Raw genomic sequence first — 23,205 nt, forward strand, 5'->3', positions numbered from 1 at the left:
TGCAATATACATTAAGAAAAAAGTTGTGCCTGTGAACAAAATTCATGCAAGTGATGTCATGGCTAGTTTGGCCCTTCTTTCGTGAACACGTTCGCAGCTGGGACAGGCAGAGAGCAGGAGGATCAGGCCAAGCTGGTCACTGGGTACCAAGCCAAGGATGCTGAAGGCATTTCTCAGCTGCTGCCCTTCTTTCTGGGGCATACTCCAGCATTGGCAGGAGAAAACTGGCCAATGGGGCTGCCTGATGCTTTGGCCAGCTGTATTTATCCGTGAGGACATGGTAGAGGTCATAGGAGGAGATCCAGGACATCCGCAGAAGAGCACCTGCCAAACAAGAGTGGAAAAGAACAGCTGCCACGTGATCTGGAAACCTCATAAATTTCTCCCTATCACAAGATTTTTCATATTTGTGCTTCCACAATCGCACCAGGCAAGTGCAAGCTGTAATATTGGCTTGAATGTGGTACACAGGGCACATCATGCAACCTCCTCCATTTGCAAATGCCAGGGTTAGGTAGGGTGGGGTGAAGGAAGGAGGGATTAGCAGCACTGCCTCCTCTTTCCACCCCTACATCCTCACCTTTCCTGCTGAAGAAACGTGATACCTGCTTCCAGTACAAAGCAATTTTTGGTGGGATTCTGCCCAGGAGTTCAATGATCCGAGCCACATGATCTGAAACAGGTGGAAAGCAAGGTTAGGGATTTAAGTTGCATAGGTTTCTCCTATAAAATTGAGTTGCAGAAGTCAACGCCTATTCCAACATTACCGTCATCTCTGGAAAAATACTGTCCAGCCTGGGGATCAAAGAGACGCTCTCCAGTTGCCAGTTCAAAAGCCTATGATACAGAAGAGCCTTGAGTCAGTCAGCTGTGAGCCAGGTGAGATATTACATTCAACACAGAGCATGTGGAAATGAAAGTGATGCATTTGAAACTCAATTAGAGGCTTACAGGTGTTCACCTGCTGTGAGGTCTGCGTTCTAAAGGGATCATGTGAACCTCAAGAATATTATTGCCTGAGAAGTGGGGAATAGAAAGTGTGAGGCCCTTGAGTTCCCGCAAGCCTGGGTTTTTTGGAAGGTCTTAAAACTGGCCCCTCTGACTGCGTAGCCAAGCTTTGGGTTGGCTAGGGTTGTTCGCACATTTTATGGACAAGGATCTTAAGACATGTGATTTAGGTCTATGTCATTTAGGTCTATGATTTAGGTGCAATAGAACCCTTGCTTTATGTTCAGCCTTAAAACATGGCAATATGAATTACGCTAAATGTTTTTGCTTTTAGCATATATTTAGCAATATGGTCAGAATGAATATAGATATATATTCATATATTCATGGAAATATCTGCTCTACTTTTCTTGTCAGTTTCATGACGAATAAAGTAATGGGGACAAAATGGTGGGGACATCAAGATCAAGGCAGGTGAGGTGCCTGAATCTCCTGGCAGGTATGTGTGTCTAGGGTCAAAGCTCTATCTGGAGACTGTGGTGAGGCTAAGAGAGCACAATCAGTTGACAGGCAGTCAATTCATAACTCCGGCAGAACCTTATCTTTCAGGTTCTACTGTAAACAGATGATTGAAATTCCAAAGCCAAAAGTCATCACATTTACACTGCAATTGCTGGTGGACCATGTCCCTACCAAGCACGCTGCGCTCCAGATGTCAGCTGGGGTGCTGTAATCTAATCCAAGAAGGACCTCCAGAGCTCTGTAGGGCTGAGTTTGGATCTTTTTGGAGAAAGGCTTGTACTGGAAGAGAAGAAAGTAAGAATGGATAGACTGAGGGTGGAATCTCACATGCGTCTTTAGGTGTGTGTGGACGCACAGGTGGCCAAACGGCAGCATGTATTTGGGTCATGGAAAAGGATCAGCTTGGCTATGGGATATTCAAAGGGCAACCGCAATGAGAACCTTCCGTATGAGGAAAGGGTAAAGCGGGGATGGGGAACCTGTGTCTCTCCAGATGTTGAACTCTAACTCTCCTCATTCCTGACCATTGGCTATGGTGGCTGGGAGTTGAGAGTCCAGTAACATATGGAGGGCTGGAGTTTCCCCATCCCTGGACTAAAGTGTTTGGGTCTTCTTAATTCAGAAGAAAATATGACCAAGGCTGCAATCCTAATCACGCTTACTAGGGAGGAAGCTCCATTGAACCCAATGGGACAAACTTCCAAGTGAACAGTGGTGACTGGTGCCTAATGAGACTGGTGGGTTGGAGAGCAGGCCAACTAACGGTAAACAGAGCCAACAGGCGGAGCCAAGGGGTCACATTTATCCACGGCAAAAACCCATTGTACAGAAAAGGAAAACTGAGGCAAATTAGCTTTGAGATCATGCCTGCAAAGCAGAGGATTGCATAGAGAGGGGTCCACACAGCAACAGAAAAGCACTCCTTTAGACCCACATTTTTCTGTTTCCGCAACAACGCCTGTTGCTCAACAAAGAGAAACCAGACAAGGAACATCAAGACTATCTATACAAAGCGCACGCACGCGTGTGTATGTGACCTCTCTTTTACACACAAACACAGATAAACACTCAGTTTTACACTCTATACTTTAAGCACATGGGGCCCAATCCAAATTGGTGCTGCCCCACCTGCACAAAGCAACAAGCCACCCCTAAACATGCCTAAGATTGCACTGTAAACAGGGACTTGATAGAGGTTTATAAACTTAAGCAAAGGGTGAAGGAAGAGGATACAGAGAAATCCACCCCCCTAGTAATACTAGAACTCATGGCTGGTCAATGAAATTGATTGGCAGTAGACTCTGGACAGACAAAAGCAAGTACTTCTTCACACACTGAAGTTGTTACAGAATTAGAAGTTACATGATAGAACACGGTGCCCCAAAACGTATTGGGTGACCCCCAGTTGAGATGGCTTTAGAAGAGGATTAGACTAATTCATGGGGGATAGGGCTATCAAGGGCTTCTAGTCATGATGGCTATATATTACCTCCAGTGGCAGAGGCAGTACGCCTATGTGCAGCAGTTGCTGCGGAACATAAGTGGGAAGTTGCTACTCTCCTCTTGTCCTGATACGGGGTTCCCATAAGCATCTGGTTGCCACTGCAGGATGCAGAATATGGGACTACATGAATATTTGGACAAAACCAATATGGCAGGGGTGGTCAACTTGCGGCCATCCAAACAATTTGGCCTCCAACTCCTATCATTCCTCACCATTGGCTATGCTGGCTAGGGCTGATGGAAGTTGCTGGCCAAAACATCTGGAGGGCCACACCTTGCCAACCCCTGCAACAGGGCTTTTCTTATGTTCTGAATTATGTACTCCTTCATTTCTTTCTAAAAGCACACCTCTGCTTCTTACCCAGCACAATAGACTAGATGCAGAACTACACCAAGGTACAGGCTTCTTGGGTATGTGCTGTGCCATACATTTGAATGCTATTCTCTCCTCGTTTGGATTTGGTCTGTTGCACTCTTGCCAAAATGGTTTCCCCCACCCCCCACCCCTTGTTTTGCTCTCTATGGTGCACTTCAGTGGAGAGCTCTGCACAAACGGACTGCCCGGGGCAGGAGCAGGGAGAGGGAATCAGAAGCTGCTCATAAGGGCAAAAAGTTGGCATAGACTCACAGTCCAGCAGGCACTTCCCAGGTCTGCGATTTTCACTCCCATTTTCATTAGGTTGCAATAATCCAAGACAGCTGCCATGTTATCCTCTGGGTGGTACAAAGATGCAGAAATAAGCTCTGGAACTTTCTCCAGTGGTAGAAAAACCAGGATTGTGGGCATATCAACATGACGCTTTTATCCCACACCTTTACCAAGGCTTCTGCTTCCGGAGTCTTTGCGGGTTTAAGCTTGGCTCCTTTACACATTCTTTTTCCCTGGGGTTTTTCTTTGTCTGCCTTTCTATATGCTTCATTATGCAACCACTAGAAGGTGCTGTGGTATAGCGGAACTGCACAATTACATGAGACTCTCATTCCACCATTTCTAAATAATAGCAGACTTTCCTTGTTAGGAAAAATGTACAATAATGGTGCAAAGCACAGGAGAAGCCCTGGAGGATGACGATGTCGTGTAAAGAACCCACAAACTACCGTGAGTAAGTAATCACAAGTGCACAATAAAAGCCTCTTATAGAAAGGCTCTGTATTGACAGTGGAGTCGCATTAATCCTGAAACAACAGCAGTAGTGTGATATCCCATCCTGATATCCCATCCCAAAATCAATTTAGGATTGTAGTGTGAATGTTGCCTATTGTACATGTGATCTACTGATAGCAAAAATATGTGTCTTGTAGAATACTGAATTTAGCCATTCAGAAGTGGGATCCTAAAACTGGAGGAAGATTATTCTCTATCACCTATAAATGGAGCTTTACTTTTGGTGGTTATATTCCTGCCAACCATGAGGCAATGCTACCCAATTTGGCTTCTAGTGACTTTTTTTTTTTACCTAGTCCACCACCTAAACATAAGCTTCAGCTTCGATAACATAAAAAACTGTCATATATGTCTTCTCTTCTGTCCTCTATCTCAAAAGGAACATGTGTGTTTCATTTAAGGCTGGAAACAGGTCCAGGTGACTGGTGGATTTTACATTTTTTAAAAGGGCACTAGTATTATTTGTTTCTTTGTCCCAGCATTGCTAGGTGTACCATGAAACCTACATAGCCCCTAGTAAAGCCTAATCCAGTTAAGGCACTATCCCATGTATGTTTGGATAGAAAAAAGTCCTACAACTTCCACCATTCCCCAGCCAGCCATGCTGGCTGGGGAATGCTGGGAGTTGTAGGACTCTTTTCTGTCTAAACATGCATCGGATTGTGCCCTAAGTGTGTTATTTCTTCCAGCACTTCATAAAATTTTTCTAAATGTAGACCTCGTGGCTTCACCTCAAGCCAGATTTCTATCCCTGCCACCCCACTTTACTTAACATCTAGCATGATGTTCTGGAGAACTCGATAATTTGCATATTATTTTGTGACATTTTGATTAGTCCTAATAAACGTATTGCCTAACTGTGGGTTCCAAAATGTGTAACAGACCCTGTGATCCCCACATCTAGTCTCTGCAGCAGAATGGCTCTTACTGCCCAAAGCAGTGGTAGGCAAAACTGCAGCCCTCCAGATGTTGTTGCACTCCAGTTCCCATCAGCCCCAGCCAGCATAGCTAATGGTGAGGGATGATGGGAACTGGAGTCCAAAACCTGCGGCCTAAAGTGACTGAGCAGAGAACCCATGCAGCTCCTGGGTAAACATGCTCTCATTTCAAACAAACCACACCTCAGCAGTCTTTTCTCCTAACCTGGTCTCTTTGGCTTGACTCCCGCACTGTGTTCCAAGGAAACTATGTTGTGCGGAAAGGTCTGCAGACTCTCTTCTGTGACATAAAGCAGGATGTTCTCCGGTTTGATGTCTGCGTGGATGATGCGACATTCCTTGTGCAGGAAATGCAGGCCTTGGAGTACCTGTGTGAAGCAGAGTGCAGCTTGCTATCAGTGGGCCAGAGCCCGGCCACAAGAACGTTGTGGAGCCCTTAAACTAGCTTCACCCTCCAGCAACCCAATCACACCATTTTATCACCTTTGCTGGTTGGCAGAATTGGAAAATGTGAAGTCACCAGGGTGAGGATAAGCTGAGCTTTTCTTGCATATGCTTGTGTGCACCAAATGTTGTGGGTGGCGGCTGCTTTTGTAGCATACTCTGCATGGACACGTGGAAGCCTGTGCATTCGGAATGCAAACACCTGCGCACTACGCCAGCATCACAGAGTGGCTGGCATCACGTTTCAGGATTCATTGGCCAAGCTGCACTTGCATGTATCGGTCTTTGCAAGGGCCGTGAATGACAAACGCCAGGGTCTGCAGCCCCCAACCTTTTGGTGCTGGTGGTGGGCATGCCGGAATTTTGAGAGAGTGTAATGGGCGCTCCCACAAAATAGCCGCCATGGGGAGGGAGCTGTGCCCATTTATAAAATGGCTGCCACAGTGAGCATGGCTGGTCACAAAGCACTCATTTCTCCGAAGGCAAACTGGTGACCCTAAAAGAAAAGTACCTGAGGGCCTCAAGGCCCTTTTCATGTGCAGAAGGGAATAAAGGGGTGTAACATTGGCTCTTGAGATTGGCAGGCTGTATGAAGCCTCTGGATTGGCCAGGCCTAGCATAATTAGGAGGAGCCTTACTGCTGCCTTCCCTCAGTTAGTGCCTTGAGCTTTCCTCTGACTCCGTGCTGGGGAACAGAGCATCCAGATTTAGATTTGATATGGCCACCTACAGCCTCAGCCTAGTCCTGACAGCTTCTCCTCTACTGTACAGGTGTGTTAGTCTGCCTGAGGCAGAGCCTGAGCATCTTCTCCTCAGCCAGCTGATGGCCTGCCATCTTTCTCCAGATCCCCTTTCAGGCAGCATCGTGGCTGGGAGAACACTGCCACCCTAGGTAGACAGAGAGAGGGTGAGTGACGCAGAGGACACCTGATTCCATGGCACACCCAGGTAGCCTCTGCAAGGTGACGAAGCACTGCCTTTATGAAGGACATGCATTCTCGATTTATCTAGGGCATCTGTAAGTATATGTCTTTCATCCTGGCAGAAAAGAACTCTGCACATGCTCAGAGACAGATCTCCTTAGGTGCCAGAATTTTTAAAAACAGAAGTTGGCAGCCCTAGTGCTCGATTCTCCCTTTCTTCTCTGGATTAACAGCCGTTCTAGCCTTACTATCTTTTATTGGGACATGTTGCGCTCCCTCTACACCTTTCAGGATGGCTTACAGGCTTTGCACATGGCGATGCAGAAGAGAATGTGTAATGGATTCAAAGATCCTCTTCTCCATGTCTCCAGGGTCTTGTGCAAAGGAAAACTCATGCATCATAGTGGGGAAATGCACGAGAGCTCTGTCCCCTTCGAGCGTGCATGAATTTCAGCAAGGCCGGCGCCTGGAAGAGTAGTTGGGCCACCAATACGTTATGTAGCGTTACCATCTCCTGAAAAACATCCTAGGCAGGCCTGGCTCCAGATTCTGGGGGGCCCTGGACAGGCTTGCCCCTAGAAAGCCCCTCCCACCACCCCTTTGGCCCGCCAGCAGCGAAACTACTGAAGCCGCCAGTCTCCCGTTTGCTCGCAGGTTCACCGAGCGGCAGTAGGGCTGCTGTGGACCAGGAGCCAAGAGGGAGTGCGAGGCTAAGAGCGGCAGCAGTGCCACCACTGGGGGGCCAAGTGGTGCAGGGCAGGCAAAGCAAGGCAAGGCATCAGCACCAGTGGGCCCTGCCAGACCACCTGGTCCCCTGACAAATGCGGCAGCCCCCAGGATGCCAGGTGCTGATAGTAGCGTCATCCCTGATGCCTCCTGGCTCAGCTGTCCTGGAACTACTGTACTCACCTGCTGTGTAGCTTTCTTCACAAAGGGTAATGGGAGGCCCTGGGCACCCTGGCTGCTCAGCAGGGCCTGCAGTGAGGGTCCCAGCAGCTCAGACACTAAGCACACATGTGGGACTGAGTCAGGGAGCCACTAACAGAGAGAATTCCTGACCTCGTTCTTCCGCTGGCGGCGGCAGGAGTAACTCCTGAAGGTCTCATGCTGAGGGTGGGGAGGGGGCTCTCTCCCAGTCCTGGGCCCCATAAAAAGTTAGCAGAAGAAGCCAAGTACTGGACCCAAGACCCAATCAGTGCAAGTCCCGTGCTCTACTACCGAGCTATCCCTCTCCCCTGTCCAGGTGCATACGGGACTTCAGCCTCGTAGTACACGGTTTCCCTGCCTGTCTACACAGCAGATGGTGACAGTCAGTAAACTAAAGTCAGCCTGGGCTCCGCTGTCAGCAACGTACCATGCTTTTGCAGGGACCTTGTCTCAAGCCTCTGACATGACACTAAAGAGGAATTGCAGAGAGCAATGGCTACTGATGCTTCTTTCCTGCAGCCCCTTCCTTCTTCGGGCTGCCAGCTGCTCTCTTGGTGCCCCAGATGATCCCATGCCCCAGCCTCCATGCCCCAGCCTCCAGCGTGGCTGTTTCCTCAGCTCAGCCTTCCCCAAGCTGGTGCCTGCAAGAGACTTGGAAACTCAGCTCCCATCAGCCCATGCCAGTGTGGTCAGGAATTCTGGGAATTGTGCTCCAAAACATCTTCAGGACATGGGGCTGGAGAAGGCTGCCTGAGCTGTTCCCAGAGCTGGCCAGCTATCTACTGTCCCATGGAGCACATTTTCAGTGGAAACAGTCAACCTTGTCTTCACACAAAGCCACATCTGGCTCCTGTGCCCTGGTGATCCATTTTCTACTAAACCAAAGGATATGGAAGCCATTCTCTCCAATCATTTTGAAATCATCGAAGAATCGGATAACATGGTCGCCAGCACAGCCTTTCCGCCTCTTGCTGTTCACCTACAAGAAGAAGAGGAGGAAGAGGAGGAGGGCTTCCCGTGCAAGTTCCTTCCTTTTATGAGGCCTTGGGGGAGATACCCAACAATACCGGAATTGGCACATTCATGCAGGATGGGATTGGAGGTGAGCCAGCTTGCTCTGGGCAGGACCAGAGCCACAAGCGGGTGGGTCACCCCTTTTCTCTCTCGGTCACCCCCCTTTTCTCTCTCTGTCACCCCCCTTTTCTCTCTCTCCCTCTTCCTTCCCACCCAGTGGGCTGCCAAGGAAGGGACGGATTGCTCTTGCCAGAGGGCTGAACTGATTGCATGCAGAGCAGGGTTGAAATTAGGTTGAGGGCTGCGTGCAGCTCTTGGCCCACACGTTGCCCACCCCTGTAAAGTCTCAGGGGCTGTTGGAGGTGGGGGTGGTTTCCAGGCTACGTACACAGCGAAGGAGCACGACTTCGTCCAGGGCTGCCTCCACAAAATCCTCCCCTCCCTTGGGCACCTTCACAGCCACACACCTCTTCTTCCTGAAAGAAGAAGCCTTCCATGGACGAACACGTCAGAAGCCTCCCTGGGTTACTATTCCCTGTAGCAGCTGTTTCAGAGATGGGTTCGAATCTTCCCACCCAGCCATGGAAACTCAGTGGGTGATCTTGGGCCAGACCCTCTGTTACAGGGTAAGCTGCCTTACAAGATTCTGAGGATAAAATGGGTGTGGCGGGGGGAACTGACGTCTGCTGAGCTCCCAAACTTGCACAAACTTGGCTGAGAGGTTGTGCTTCCATTTGAAGGGGACTCCACATCATTCGTGGTAGGATCTGTCTGCCCTTCTCAGGAAGCAGCCACTAAGGAGACTGTCTTGCAGAGAGCTCCATGGGAGAGGAGGAGGGGGAAGAGCCCCACACGGGCTGTACTTCCTCTGGTTGCTGCTCCCAAGAAGGCTTCTCCGGCAGCATCCTCAGAGGATGGCTTCCCACAAACTTCCATGGTGGACATCGCACCATGCCAGTCCCAGGGACAGCAGGAGATGTGCACTCCATTAGTGCTGGTACAACTCAAAAACACAGTGCCAACCCTGATCTCATCCAGAGAGGTTTAGGCCTGGATCACAGCCTTCTCTGCAGCCTCATCTTACGCCTCTAGGCCAGGACTAGAGAAACCACTCCAGGTTACCTCCTGTCTGGCCTAGTCATCTGCTGGTTAGCTGAATCTTGCCTTCAGCTCCCACCATCCTGGGTTCTGATGCTGGACTGACAGTGTGCGTGTGCCTCACGGGTGCGTGTCTGCCAAGCTACATTGCACCCCGTCAAAGGCCAGGACTGCAGGTACGCCACAGCCTTTCTGAGATGAGAACAGGAGGGCCAGTGATGGCTGTCATGGCAAGATAGGATGCTGTCTTATACCAAGCCAGAGCCAGTGCAGGCTGGTGGAGTGATCCAGTGGAGCTGTCCAAGGTTGGATAGCTCCTTTGGAGTTCTGGCTGGTTCTGACTGAAACCTGGAGCGGATTCACCGTCCCACAGACATCGGAACCACCAGCCTCCACTGCGTCAGGCCATTGGTCCATCTTGCTCAATATTGTCTGCCCAGTGACTGGGAGTGGCTCTCCGGGGCTTCAGATGAGAGTCTTTCCCAGCCCTCCGTGGAGATGCCAGGGATCGAATCTGGGAGCCTCTGCATGCAAAGCATGTGCGCAGCTCCACCGTGGAGCTACAGCCTCTCCCTGAGTAACAGGATGCATTTCTGTTCTGCCACTTGACAGCCCCAATGTTGGTTTACTCACTCCACATCTTGGCAAAGCCAGACTGTTGAAAAGTAACCACGCCCCAGACTCTGCACCACATGGTATCTTCTGTTGAATGTCTCTCCTTTCCTCACTGGATAGTAGCCTTCTGCATAAAGGGGCGAGGCGGGGATCAGTACACATTAATAAGAGACATTGAGGCTGGGGGCGGGGGTTGCAAGTTTTCCCAGTAGTATAAGCTTCCCAGGACTAAACAGTTGAAACTGATGCTTCCTCAGGATTAAAATAATAATAATAATAATAATAATAATAATAGTGTCACCAGTAATATTTGTTTGTCTGTCTGTCTGTTTATTTATTTATTTACTGCCCAATAGCCAAAGCTCTCTGGGTGGTTCACACAAATTAAAACCACAAAGCACAGCATAAATCAATATAAAATATGAAAGCTGAAAACCACAATATAACAGTACAACCAGAATAGGACCTAGCAGCAATGCAAAGATTTAAAACACAGATTTAAAACACCAAAGCTAAAAGACTAGGAAGCTAAAATGCTAAAATAAAATAAGAGAATAAGAAGATCTTCACCTGGCCTCTCCTAACTGGAGACAACCCGACAATTCTGTTGACAGATGCATAGTATGGTAATGAGAAGCCACTGTGGGGGAATTTCCCTGCGGGGTTTCTTGTTGCAGCGGCGGCCGCCATTTTGAATATTTGAACCACAGTGGGGGCACACTGTAGCTTGATGTTACATGCGAACCCAGCAAGAGGGGATTGTTGGGGTGCTTGGCAAGCGATCTGCTGAGCTACCAAACTTGCACAAAACCCTAAAACAGCTCATGGGTTCTGGGTGGCTTGCTACCCATAGCAACCAGCCACCCTGGCCAGGTTTGCATGACAAGACATGTGGCTGATGGTAATTCTGCTAATCCTCTTGACATGTGACCGGCACACTCACAGGGGTGGGGGTGGAGGAGGGGGAATAAGTCACTGTGGCTTATTTCCCCCTCTGTGATCATGCAAACCTAGTCAAAGGAACATCCATTTTGGCCTGCCTGCTGCTCCCAATTCTGGGAAGACATGGAGGGGCAGCAGCCTAGGTAATGGACCATGTAAAATGCCTGCACTGGAAATTGCTTTCATGGCAGCCATTTGTTTTTAATTAATAGTTCAACTGGGGTGTGTGGGTGGGGGAACTGTCTGACTCTGTTTCTGGGCTGGTTCGCATGTAACAAGAAGCCACCGTGGGAGAATTTCTCCACAGGGCTTCTTGTTGCAGCAGCGGCCGCCATTTTGAATATTCCACTTGTGCTGTAACTTGCCGTTACATGCAAACCTGGCAAGGGTGGGTTGTTGGGGTGCTTGACAAGCCACCCCCAAACAGCCCATGGGTTCAAATGTAACGAGAAGCTGTGGTGGGGGGGCGTGGATTCCCAACCTGGTGCCCTCTGGCACTACAACCCACTGTGGCGAATAAGCCATGATGGGCTGCAGCGATTGTGTGAATCAGGTCAGAGTATGTTTGACAAGAAAACAAACAAACACAAGTTTGTTAGGTGGAACAGCTGGCTTTCTAAAATTGTGACTTGTTGGTGTTTCTGCTAGGAGAGTTGGCTGGCGTGCATTTTGTAGCAGTTGTCAACACCACCAGCCAGTGCTTACAATACTTAAAATACTTTTTCAGTGTTTATTTTTAAGAATAAAATGAAAGACCAAGCGGCATTCTACTCACCCTGACTTCTCTTGCTCCATTTGCCAACCTGACTAGCAGCTAGAAATCCTTACACAGCCCCAAAGCTTAGTGGGGAACGTTCATGGGACAGCCACCATCCCTCCACTTAACCTACCTCACAAGTTGTTCTCAGGATAAAAAGGGAGTGGGGTGGGAGTTGGGAGTCCACAGGCTCCTCTTGAGGGATAATAAATGTAACAAAGAAACGAGGGAATAAGAAAGGTTGTTCCAACTATGCCTACAATTTGCCAGTAACGCACCTGCACAGGATACTGAGGGGGTCTCCTGCCACTCACACTCATCCATGGCAGGGATGCGGCTCTCTGCAGATAGCCAGGTACTTGGAACTGTGTGGGTTGAGGAGACATTTACATTTGCAGAAACATTTTATTCCAGTCAGTTTGGGGAAGCTATGTATGCATTGCCAAAAAAGAGGACAAATTTACATAAACGTTGCATGTGTTAGCATATGCATAGATGCACATTTGGAAAGAATGGCTAGACTTTAAATACAAAGGCAAGACAACCCGCCATTCTGGGGAAGACTGTGGCCAGGTGAGCTGAGTGCCTGTCTGCTCTCCAGGTGCTAACTGCTGATGGCAACTTCAAGGCCCCGGCTGTTCTCCCTTCTTAACAGTTCTTTCTCATTGAACCAGACTTGGGGCATCTCTACACCAGCCTAAAATCCTGCATTTAAAACGGGGCTTTCTGCTTTCGTTTTAAATGCAGGATCACGATGACTCCCTTTTTCACGTGCTTCCTTCCCCCCCTCCCCTTCCCCCCTCCTTCTCCCTGCATCTGAGTCTTCCATTATCTTTCATTGATCTTGCTCCTTTTCTTGCCTCCTCTTCTTGCCGCTTGTACTCTTTTCACGGAGGACACTGAAGCAGAACAGAATGGGGTAATTTGATAGCTCATTATCTGCAATCTATTTAAAAATGGAACAGAGGGCATTTAGTGCAGGAGACGCCCTGGAGGGGCACAGCAGGGTCATGGTGTCATGTAAAAAGCCCGCAAACTTCTGTGAAGGAGCAATCTCAATCACAGGATAAAAGCTCCGTGTGAAGGAGCCCTTGGACTGGGCAGCCCTTCAAAGAGGATGCCTTCAAACTCCTCTGTAAAGGAGGACACATGGTCACCCTAATCAGCTGTTACTCTTCTGTTGTAAGCCTACTGAACTGAAATCACCCATCACTGGAAAGATGCTTTTGCCAGGTGAGAAGAACTCCCATTGCCAAGGCCATTCTGGACCAGTCATATGAGGAACACGTGAAGTAGATGCATATTATGTAGACCAGGGGTCTCCAATGCGGCGCCCACAGGCACCATAGCACCTGTAGGACCAAGTTCTCCACTCCCTGCCCTCTTCAAAAACATTTTTCAATAAAAACCTTGGAAAATGTTAGGGTAGTTGTCAGGGTGGAGACTGAACCCATAGAGCCCCAGAGCAGTTCTGATTCTGAGGAAGATCAACAGCCCGTGGGAGAGGAGCTCGCTCATCGCTCATGGGCACAGCGGCAGGGAGAGATTCCTCCTGCCTGCATTCCTGAGAGAGATGGTGACCCTGGCAGTGAGAGAGCGGGGCAGGGGGCCTTGCTGGACGCTCGGCGCAGATGCAGGGAGCGGCGCCAGATGGAGGGCACTGAGAGGAGGCGCTGTGCCCGCTTGGTGCTAAAACAACGGTTGCGTCCCGAGGACCCAAGGGTAAGAGGGAGGACCTCTCCATAGCCCATACGTTCAGAGGTTTCCCACTCTTCTCCTTCAAACGGGGACCAACTGCCTTACCTGGAGCTTAGGCTACTCTGCTAACTACCCCAGTGCAGTTCCTTGCTTAGTCGCTGGTGATTAGCATCTGAAAGAGTCATTTAAGTTGTAAAGGAATAAAGTCTTGGAAAGAATCCTCTTCGTCTGTGTCTTGAGTTGGCTATTGGAGGGGACCGTAAGAGGCAGCTAGGGCGCTCCTGACAGCAGTCTTTCTCTCCGTTTCTTAGCCTTGCTCTTGCTTCTTTCTCCTCCCTCCCAGCCTCTAGCCTCTAGCCTATTTCTCTCCCCTTCACCACCTCTTTAGCTCACTTTTGACTAGCCAGGCCCACACTGCAGCCATTATGTGATTAGCCACAGCCTCCATGGGAGCCATTTTGTGGTGGTGCCTACAGCAGTTTATCAAATTCTGAAATATTCCCATGGGTCCAAAAACACTGGGGACCCTGACCTAAACCCATTTCAGTCTGGCTTCAGGACTGGTTTTGGCTTTGATTGCCCTGATCGATGACTTGTATCGGGAGTGGGACTGGGGGAACGTGACCCTGTTCATTCTCCATGATTTCTTGGCAGCTTTTGATTCCATTGACCATGGTATCCTTCTGTAGATTGAGAGCTGGAGGCACGGAAGTACATTGGTTTGATTCCTCCCTCCGGGGCTGTTGTCAGAAAGTACCAGTGGGGGACTTCCGCTTGGCCCCTGAGCAGTTGTGCTGTGAGGTCCCGCAGGTTCCGTCTTGTCCCCCATGTTATTTCATGTCTATATGAAACTTGGGAGCAGCCATCAGAGGACTGGGGGTGAGGTGCATTCAGGATGATGACAACACCAAGCTCTATCCTTTCCATCATAGTCAGGTGAAGTGGTGCAGGTGCTTCATAAGTGCTTGGAGGCAGTCATGGGTTGGATGAGGGCCCATAAACACATTGAATCCTGACAAGGCACAGGTACTGTACATCAGTGAGCCTGGAAATCAGGGCAGCATCTTGCTCTAGATGGAGTTGCACTCACCCTGGATCAGGCACGTGGGAATATTCCTTGATTCTACCTTGTCACTGGAGGACCAAGTGGCTTGTTGTTGTTGTTCAGCCGTTAAGTTGTGTCCGACTCTTCGTGACCCCATGGACCATAGCACGCCAGGCCTTCCTGTCCTGGCTACAGGGGCCCAGAGTGCCTTTTTCCAGCTTTGGCTGGTTTGCCACCTACACCCTGTCCTGGGCAGGGATAGCCTGGCCAAAGTAATTCATGCCCTGGTAACCTCCCAGCAAGAAGATTGTAATGCGCTCTACATGGAGCTGCCCTTGAAGACAGTCCAGAGATTGCAGCTTGTGCAAAATGCAGCTGAATGGGTGTTGGTAGGTTCATATTACACAACCTTTAAAGAATTGCACTGGTTGCTTATTTGTCACCATGCCCAATTCAGGGGACTAGCTTTGATGTATCAAGCCCTAAATGACTTACAACCTGGCTACCCAAAGGAGTGCCTCTCCCTGTATCGCCCTGCCCGTCAGTGAAGATCCATCAGGGTAGCCCTTTTTGCTTATATCATCACCTAACGTAGTCTGGACTTCTAGGACTTGTAACAGGGTCTTCTTGGTGATGGCATCCCAGCAGTGGAGGCTGGTGGCTTTGATGTCAGTGGGGCAGTGAATCCGCTCCATGTTTCAGTTAGAACTCTAAAGGGGCTACGCAGGGTGGAATGCTCCACCCAGGAGGTTAGACTGGCACCAACACTGGGCAGCTTTTGGCACCAGGTGAAAACAATCCTTTTTCAACCCTTTTGATCAGAGATGATTGGGTCCGTGTATTACAGAAAGATAGTTGACAGGTAGTGTATATGAAGTGTTTTATACCAGTTGTGCATTTTAGCTGGTTTTATTTTGATATGTTGTGTGTTGTGTGACCTGCGTTGGGATTGGAGGCAACCTGGTGCCCTCCAGATGTTTGGGATGACAATTCCCAGAATCCCTGACCATTGGCCATACTGGCTGGGGCTTCTGGGAGTTGTAGTCCAAAACATCTGGAATGTACCAGCTTGTCTACCCCTGGCCTAAAGAAATATCCTGTCAGTTTCCACTTAGTTAAAAGGAGATGAGAAAGACTTTGGGGTGGGGTGGGGGGGTGCTTCCAGGTGATACTTTTAGTGTGTGAATTCCATGTGTCAGGGGTGTTTCTGAGCGCAGGGAGTGGGATAGCAGTTCAGATTCTGAAGGAGAACCATCAGACATGGGGGAGGTGTTTTCCCAGGCTAGTCCAGATATGAGTAGGCCTGCTTCTCAGGTTACAAACATCCAGATGGCTGAGCATGATGGTCCCTCCTCACCCCCGCCGTGAGAGGCAGTGAACAGGAGGTTGACCTAACAGATGCCAGGCGCAGGCACAGAACAGAGAGAGAGAAGACAGGGGCGGAACTTAGTCTACCCAATTGGCCTTGCGTGAGAAGCTGCGCTTAGAGGCCTCATGACAAGAGAGGGACGTCCCCCCCTTAAGTTAGGCTAGTGAGACCGCCTCCCTCTTCAAACGGCAGGCAAATAAATTCCATAAATTCTCGTAAATTCCATTTGGATCCCCTGAAGGCATTCCTGGTAGACGGAGAGTTTCTCTGAGAATTTGCATGACCCTGTATGACCCTGTGGAGTAATGGATTAAAAGCTGTAGACTGAAGCCTCTCATCTGTGTATGTTTGGGCACTGAAGTGAAGTGGGGGCTAAGGGAATCGTGACACCCTGCCCCATTCACGGCATTTTACAGGGGGTCCAGACAACACCGTCTTCTATTGGGAGACCTCCTGTGTTTTCCCACCACTTCTTCGTTCTTTTTTCTTCTTACAGAACATCCACGAAGGCAGGGAAGACAGAATAGCTGCACAATGTCTTTCGACTTTTAGCGCTTGCCGCACTCTGTTGGGAAGCCCTCAGAAAGTTAAGAATGAGTAAACTCCCTTGGCTTATGTTGCTGGTGTGGTTGACCTGGTTAAACGTTGCATTTCGGAAGGGGCTATTGCTCAGCACAGAGCACATGTTTTGCACACATGCCAAAAATTCAGTCCATGGCATCTTCAGCTAAAAGGATTAGGGATGGGAAAGACGTTTCTCTGCCTGGACTCTGGAGAGCCTCTGCCAGCCAGAATAGAAAACATATTGGGCTGGATGGACAAAAGCCAGAAACGTCTGGCGGTCCGAAGTTGAATCAAGATGGAAAATGTCAGGAAGAACCATCCAATGTTAGTCCAACTTAGAGTACATGCAGGGGAACACAGGGAACTGCCTTCTACTGAGTCAGACCATGGGTCCATCAAGCTCAGTATTATTGACACTGATTGGCAGCAATAGCCCTCCAGGGCTTCAGGCAGTTTTCCAGCCCTTTCTGGAGATGCCAGGGATTGAACCAGGGACCTTTTGTGTGCAAAGTATGAGCTCTATCACTGAGCTATGGCCCCTTTCCAAGGCTGGCATCCATCAGGTTACAGACATAGGAACCTGGCAGAATAGGGAAGGACATGGGTGGAGGAGGAGACATGGCTGGAGGAGACATCGGTGGTGGAGGACAAGGGTGGAGGAGACATGGGTAGTGGCAGACATGGATGGAGAACATAGGCAGAGGAGGACATGAGTGGTGGAGGGGACATGGGTGGAGGAGGAGACATAGGTGGTGGAGGACAAGGGTGGAGGAGGAGACATGGGCAGAGGACATGGGCAGAGGAGGAGACGTGGGCGGAGGAGGACATGGGTGGTGGAGGAGCCTGGGTAAAGCAAATGGCCCCGGCACATAAACATCTCTTTGTCAGGAGTTGCTGGGGGTAGAATCAGGAGCGCCGAGTTCTGGGGGGCAGCTGCCCAATTGGGTAAAGAATCAGAACAGCGGTGTGGCGGTGAAGCATTCTCAGGCTCTGCCCTGGCTCCGCCCACCCAGGCTAGCCATTGGGCCCTTCTGGACAGGAAGGATATAAAAGGCTTCCTCTGGGCAGGGAACTTAACTGAGCAATAAAGACTTTCTGGCTTTGACTCCTGGCTTGCCACCGACAGCTGCCTACAGCACAGCAGCATTACTTTCCCTGTAGCAAAAGCACCTTTTTCTTGAGCATCCTGCTTGGAAAACATCCTGCATTTTTAAAAAAATTGCTTGGTTCCAGGGAGTGCTCCAAAGGCATGTAATGCAGCCTCTCTGCTCAAGCTACACAGGTGTGGGCCTGGTCAGTGCTTGGATGGAAGGCCACCTGAGTACCCTATTTATGCCACCTTGAGTTCGATAATGGAAGTGGGATGGATACAAATGCAATAAATACATCAGCCTTCCTCCAGATGGGTTGGGCCAGAGATGATGGCTGCTACAGTCCACCACATCTAGAGGGTGCCAAGGTGAGGAAAGCTGGAAGGCATCATAGTCATTTATTGTTTTAGTCAGAGGGCCACCATGCCCTCCTGTCCTCTAAGACCTGGGATCTCTACCTGTAATGACTTCCCTTCTGTGTTTCCTGCCCCCCACCCCTCGTGCTTCAGTTTCCTTGAATTCTGGAGCTGGGCTGGTAGGAGAATTCCTAGCATTTCTGAAGGGGGCATGGCAGAGATTATATAACCTTTTGTGCGGGGGCTTTTCAAATCATGACAGCCCAGCCAGTGCCGCTCCGTGCTGCACGGAGCTGGAAAGACGCCAGGCTAAAATCTCAGGTTCCTTCCTGGCTGTCCTTGCTTGGGTTTTTAGATGGATTAGAGGATTGTAAGGAAAGGCCCTGGCATCCCTGCTGGAAGGCTAGGCTGGCCAGTCCTTCAACGGAGAGAACTCAGATGGACTGCCTTCTCTAGGCAGGCAGAAAGAGGAGGCTGGTCTCGCACGTTCACAGCTTTAACGTGTTCCAGTCACACAGTTCAAATATTTCAGGTTCTTTAGAGGGGGGCAGGAGACTTGGCTTAAGCCCTCCAACTCCTTCATGTAGAAAAACCCGAAGAAAAGCTCCTGCAAGCCGCAGAAAACAAGGTTCCGTCATGATACGCCTCGGCTTATAAAAATGACACCTTTTGACCTACTAACCTATCCACGATCTACCTGATGAGCCCTTTAACTGCAAAATGTCAAACTGATCGAGTAAAAATTGCCACAGAACAGCAAGTGAAAAAGTGCTGAAAATGGACACATTTACCCCCTTTTACTCCAATTTGCAGCGCAGTGTATCATGTATTGGTTTCAAATTCTGGCGATGTACTTTATTCAGGCTTGCCGAGGAGGGCTGAGGCTCTGAGCAGCAGTTCAAAATATTATTTTATTGAAAGACATTCAAGTTTTACTGACTAGCAGCTGAAGAAAAGGTCCTCCCCCTGGCTATTTTAAAACCAAGCAGGTAGTAAGTAGGAGCTTCTGAAGTTCTCTACCTTGAAGACACGTTTCCCCCCTTTCTGGCACTTCATAAAAGATATGGAGCCAAGTAACATCTGGGTGTGCTATTCCTATGAGAGATAGGACATGCATAATACTCACCTTCACTATGTCTTGAGATCAATCCAGCCCAGCCCAGCTTATTCTCGACTCCCCGTATAAGCAGCCCTAGGCTTGCAGCCCTGCCAGGCTTCTGAGCTCTGGGGAGCGTCGTCCAACCAGCGCCCACAGCTTCCCTTTTCAGTTGCTGTTAACTGGAAAGGGGGCGGGAGGAAGTGGTGTCCCAAGTCCCCCAGCATAGCTGTGGTCAGGAGAATGAGTTGGGATCGGATTGCCCTGGAAACCTGGTACCAACTTCGGAACAGTTCAGGGACCCAGGACAGCTGGGGAGGTCTCATTTTACCATCCCCTTTCACCCTGCACCTGTCGGAACAGCTTCCTGCCTTTACTCTCTAATACTTTCCTGGCTCCATCTCTGCCCTGCTACCAAAGCAAAAACTGGAATCTCCAGGGAGGGTATTTATTTATAGATCAGCATTTGCAGATTGCCGAGATGGAAATGCAAACGTTAGCATTGTAGAGTTGGCTTCCTCCACTACTTCTCGCATGAAAGGTGCAATCTTGCTATGCAGACTTACCTGGGAGGAAGTCCACTGAACTCAATAGGACTGGCTTCCAATTTGACATGCATAGGATTGTGCTGTAAGCCACTTAATATACACACATGCTGTTCTCTGGCAGAGGATCCACTAACATGGCAGAGTATGACAAATTCAGGACACTCCTGCCCTACAAGTTAAGAATGGAATCAGCCATTCACTTTGATGACAAAAAAGCATTGCCAGCCCAAGGTACATGGCGGGGGGAGGCATCAACGACTGCACTTGTGAACACTCAGGATGTGTTCAGATGCACCTACTAACAGGAGCCACTTCAGTTTTTTGTCTGTTGTGGGGAGATTGTTGCTTCATAATAACACAGGAAGCTGCCTTATACTGAATCAGATCATTGGTTCATTTAGCCCAGGATGGTTGACACTGATGTAGTTTCCATGACACAACAACTCACCATGGGTAATCATCCATGGTGGGTTGTCGTGACTTTATTTTTAACGAACAAGCCACCCTGAGAACCCACAGCTGGTTGTTGGGTTATTCAGGGTGGCTTCTTGTGATGTCTGAACATGGCACAGTGGCTTTGGCATGGCTTGTTGGAAAGGGCTACTGAGGTGCTCAGCAAGAGTGGCAAACCCCCCTGCCACTCCTCGTGATCTCGCTAGTGCCTCCGCTCTCCACCCTGTGTTCCTATACATCAAGAAGAAATGACACCGGAGAGTGTCCCGAATGCATTCACAACTTTTTTCTGGTCTGGGCTCAAGTATGCAGATGCGAAAATCCACCACAATGAAATTTATGTGATTTCCCTCTCGGCTTTACTGCTCTGCCATGAAATTTGTGTATTTTTAGTGATCTGCCTCACTGCTCTGCCATGAAATTTGTGTATTTTGAGTGATCTGCCTCACTGCTCTGCCATAAAATTTGTGTATTTTGAGTGATCTGCCTCACTGCTCTGCCATGAAATTGTCTAATTTTCCCCTCACTTTTACTGCTCTGCCATGAAATCTGCATATTTCAGTTACCCGCCTCACTGCTCTGCCATGACATTTGCATAATTTTCCCCTCAGCTTCACTGCTCTGCACCCATATGTATATCTGTCAGCTAACAATGGAGACGGAGGGGGAGGAGCCGAAAGCAGCTGGCAGCTGCAGGAGGAGCTTTGGGGGTGGGTGTAATTACCGTGGGAGTACGTGAAGCAGCCTTTGAAAAAAAGGTCTCCGCTAGCAAAGGGAGTGCCGAAGTGGAGGATGATCCCTTCCTCTTACCCCCATTCCTCTAACATCACATGAACCTGGCTCAAAATCTAGAGCTGGTTTTTGTCCCTGCCTCAAACAGGCAGCCACCAGCTTGGATTAGATAAATCCATGGGGGATAAGGCTATCACGTTACTAGCCATGATGGGTGTATGCCACCTGCAGGCTTGGACGCAGCATGCCTCTGAATTGCGAGTCGCTAGGAGACAACAGAAGGAGAGGGCCATTGCCTTTACGTCCTGCTTGTGAGCGTCCCAGAAGCATCTGGTCAGCCACTGTGGGAGAGGAGATGGTGGACTAGATGGGCCTTTGGTCTGATCCAGCACAGCAGTTCTTATGGTCTTTTCTGGTTAAATCTTTGCTCCTTGCCTTTTTTTGAAAGGGCAAATTCACAGCTGTGTTTTTTTAAATGAATCCTTTTTCGTGACAAGTGGGGGGAGGGGAGAATAATAGCCATTGTCACATGGGCCAGCTTGCCAAAAGCCGCCTAGCAAGTTCACGGAAGAGACATCTCCTGGGACTTCCTGATTCGTAGTTCAGACTCTTAACTATGCTGCACCAGCTCAACGGAAAACATAAAAACAGTAAGACAGCGACATTTAAAATGCCATATAAGCTCAATAATCCAAACAACAGTGCAATCCTATACATGTCTACTCAGAATTAAGTCCCATTAAGTTCAATGGGACTTGCTCTCAACTAAATGGGTAAAGGGGCAAAATAAAAACAATCAACAACTGCAATCTTTTAAAGCCTATGGCATCAACATTTTAAAATTGTCTTTTCAATAAAATATACAGTGGTAAAGGAAACACGGTTCGCATATTCTTTTGATGAAACGGTCGCGACATTGCCCTAAGCCAGAGATGGCATTTTATCAGCCCCCTGGACGCTCTACCAAATTTTAATCATAGAATAGTAGGGTTGGAAGGGGCCTACAAGGCCATCGAGTCCAACCCCCTGCTCATTGCAGGAATCCAAGTCAGAGCATCCCTGACAGATGGCTGTCCAGCCTCATCTTGAATGTCTCCAGTGTGGGAGAGCCCACCACCTCCCTAGGGAATTGGTTCCATTATCGTATTGCTCTAACAGTCAGGAAGTTTTTCCTGATGTTCAGCCAGAATCTGGCTTCCTGTCACTTGAGCCCATTATTCCGTGTCCTGCACTCTGGGATGATCAAGAAGAGATCCTGGCCTTCCTCTCTGTGACAACCTTTCAAGTACTTAAAGAGCGCTATCATATCTCCCCTCAGTCTTCTCTTGTCAAGGCTAAACATGCCCAGTTCTTTCAGTCTCTCTTCATAGGGCTTTGTTTCCAGTCCCCTGATCATCTTTGTTGCCCTCCTCTGAACCCTCTCCAGTTTGTCTGCATCCTTCTTCAAGTGTGGTGCCCAGAACTGGACACAGTAGTCCAGATGAGGCCTAACCAGTGCTGAGTAGAGGGGAACTAGTACTTCCCGGGATTTGGAAGCTATGCTTCTATGAAAGCAGCCCAAAAGAGCATTTGCCTTTTTTGCAGCCACATCCCATTGTTGGCTCATATTCAGCTTGTGATCGACAATTCCAAGACCCTTCTCGCTTGTAGTGTTGTTGAGCCACGGATCCCCCATCTTGTAACTGTGCATTTGGTTTCTTTTTCCTAGGTGCAGAACTTGGCATTTATCCCTATGAAATGTTATTCTGTTGTTTTCTGCCCAGCCCTCCAGATCACTTTGAATTTTGTCTTCCAAAGTATTATCTACCCCACCCAATTTTGTGTCATCTGCAAATTTGATCAGCATTCCTTGCACCTCCTCCTCCAAGTCATTAATACAAATGTTGAAGAGCACTGGGCCCAGGGCTGAGCCCTGCGGTACCCCACTCGTTACCTCTCCCCAGTTTGAGAAGATCCCATTGATAAGCACTCTTTGAGTCCGAATATGTAGCCAACTGTGGATCCACCGGATCGTTGTTTCATCTAGCCCACTTTGAGCTAGTTTGCTCATCAGGATATCATGGGGCACTTTTGTCGAAAGCTTTGCTGAAGTCAAGGTATATGATATCTACAGCATTCCCACGGTCCACAAGGGAGGTTACTTGATCAAAAAATGAGATCAGATTCGCCAGGCAGGACTTGTTTTTGACAAATTCATGCTGGCTTCGAGTAATCACTGCATTGTTTTCAAGGTGCTTAAAGATGGATTGCTTTATCATCTGCTCCAGACTTTTCCCAGGGATTGATGTCAGACTGACTGGTCTGTAGTTCCCAGGTTCCTCCTTTTTACCCTTTTTGAAGATAGGGACAACATTAGCCCTCCTCCAGTCATGTGGCACTTCCCCCACCCTCCATGATTGCTCAAAGAGAATAGACAGCGGTTCTAAGAGTTCTTCTGCCAGTTCCTTTATTACTCTA

The 23,205-nt window shown here is 48.9% G+C and overlaps 1 protein-coding gene across 1 annotated transcript; it reads right to left on the reverse strand.

Annotated features, from left to right (window-relative positions):
* LOC146355119 (SRSF protein kinase 3-like) lies at positions 1–12,120 on the reverse strand. Its single transcript, XM_084840671.1, has 11 exons — positions 12,075–12,120; positions 10,116–10,224; positions 8,773–8,860; positions 8,262–8,349; positions 7,353–7,459; positions 5,282–5,444; positions 3,602–3,687; positions 1,642–1,749; positions 768–837; positions 581–673; positions 1–324 (listed from the first exon to the last, which is right to left on the reverse strand). The coding sequence occupies exons 1-11, from the start codon at positions 12,118–12,120 to the stop codon at positions 137–139; spliced, it is 1,146 nt and encodes a 381-aa protein (XP_084696797.1). The 3' UTR covers positions 1–136.
* Positions 12,121–23,205: the final 11,085 nt, after the last annotated feature.

This window comes from Heloderma suspectum, chromosome 2 (assembly GCF_057233095.1).
Source record: "Heloderma suspectum isolate Gila_16-S chromosome 2, 16-S_ref, whole genome shotgun sequence".
NCBI lineage: Eukaryota > Metazoa > Chordata > Lepidosauria > Squamata > Helodermatidae > Heloderma > Heloderma suspectum.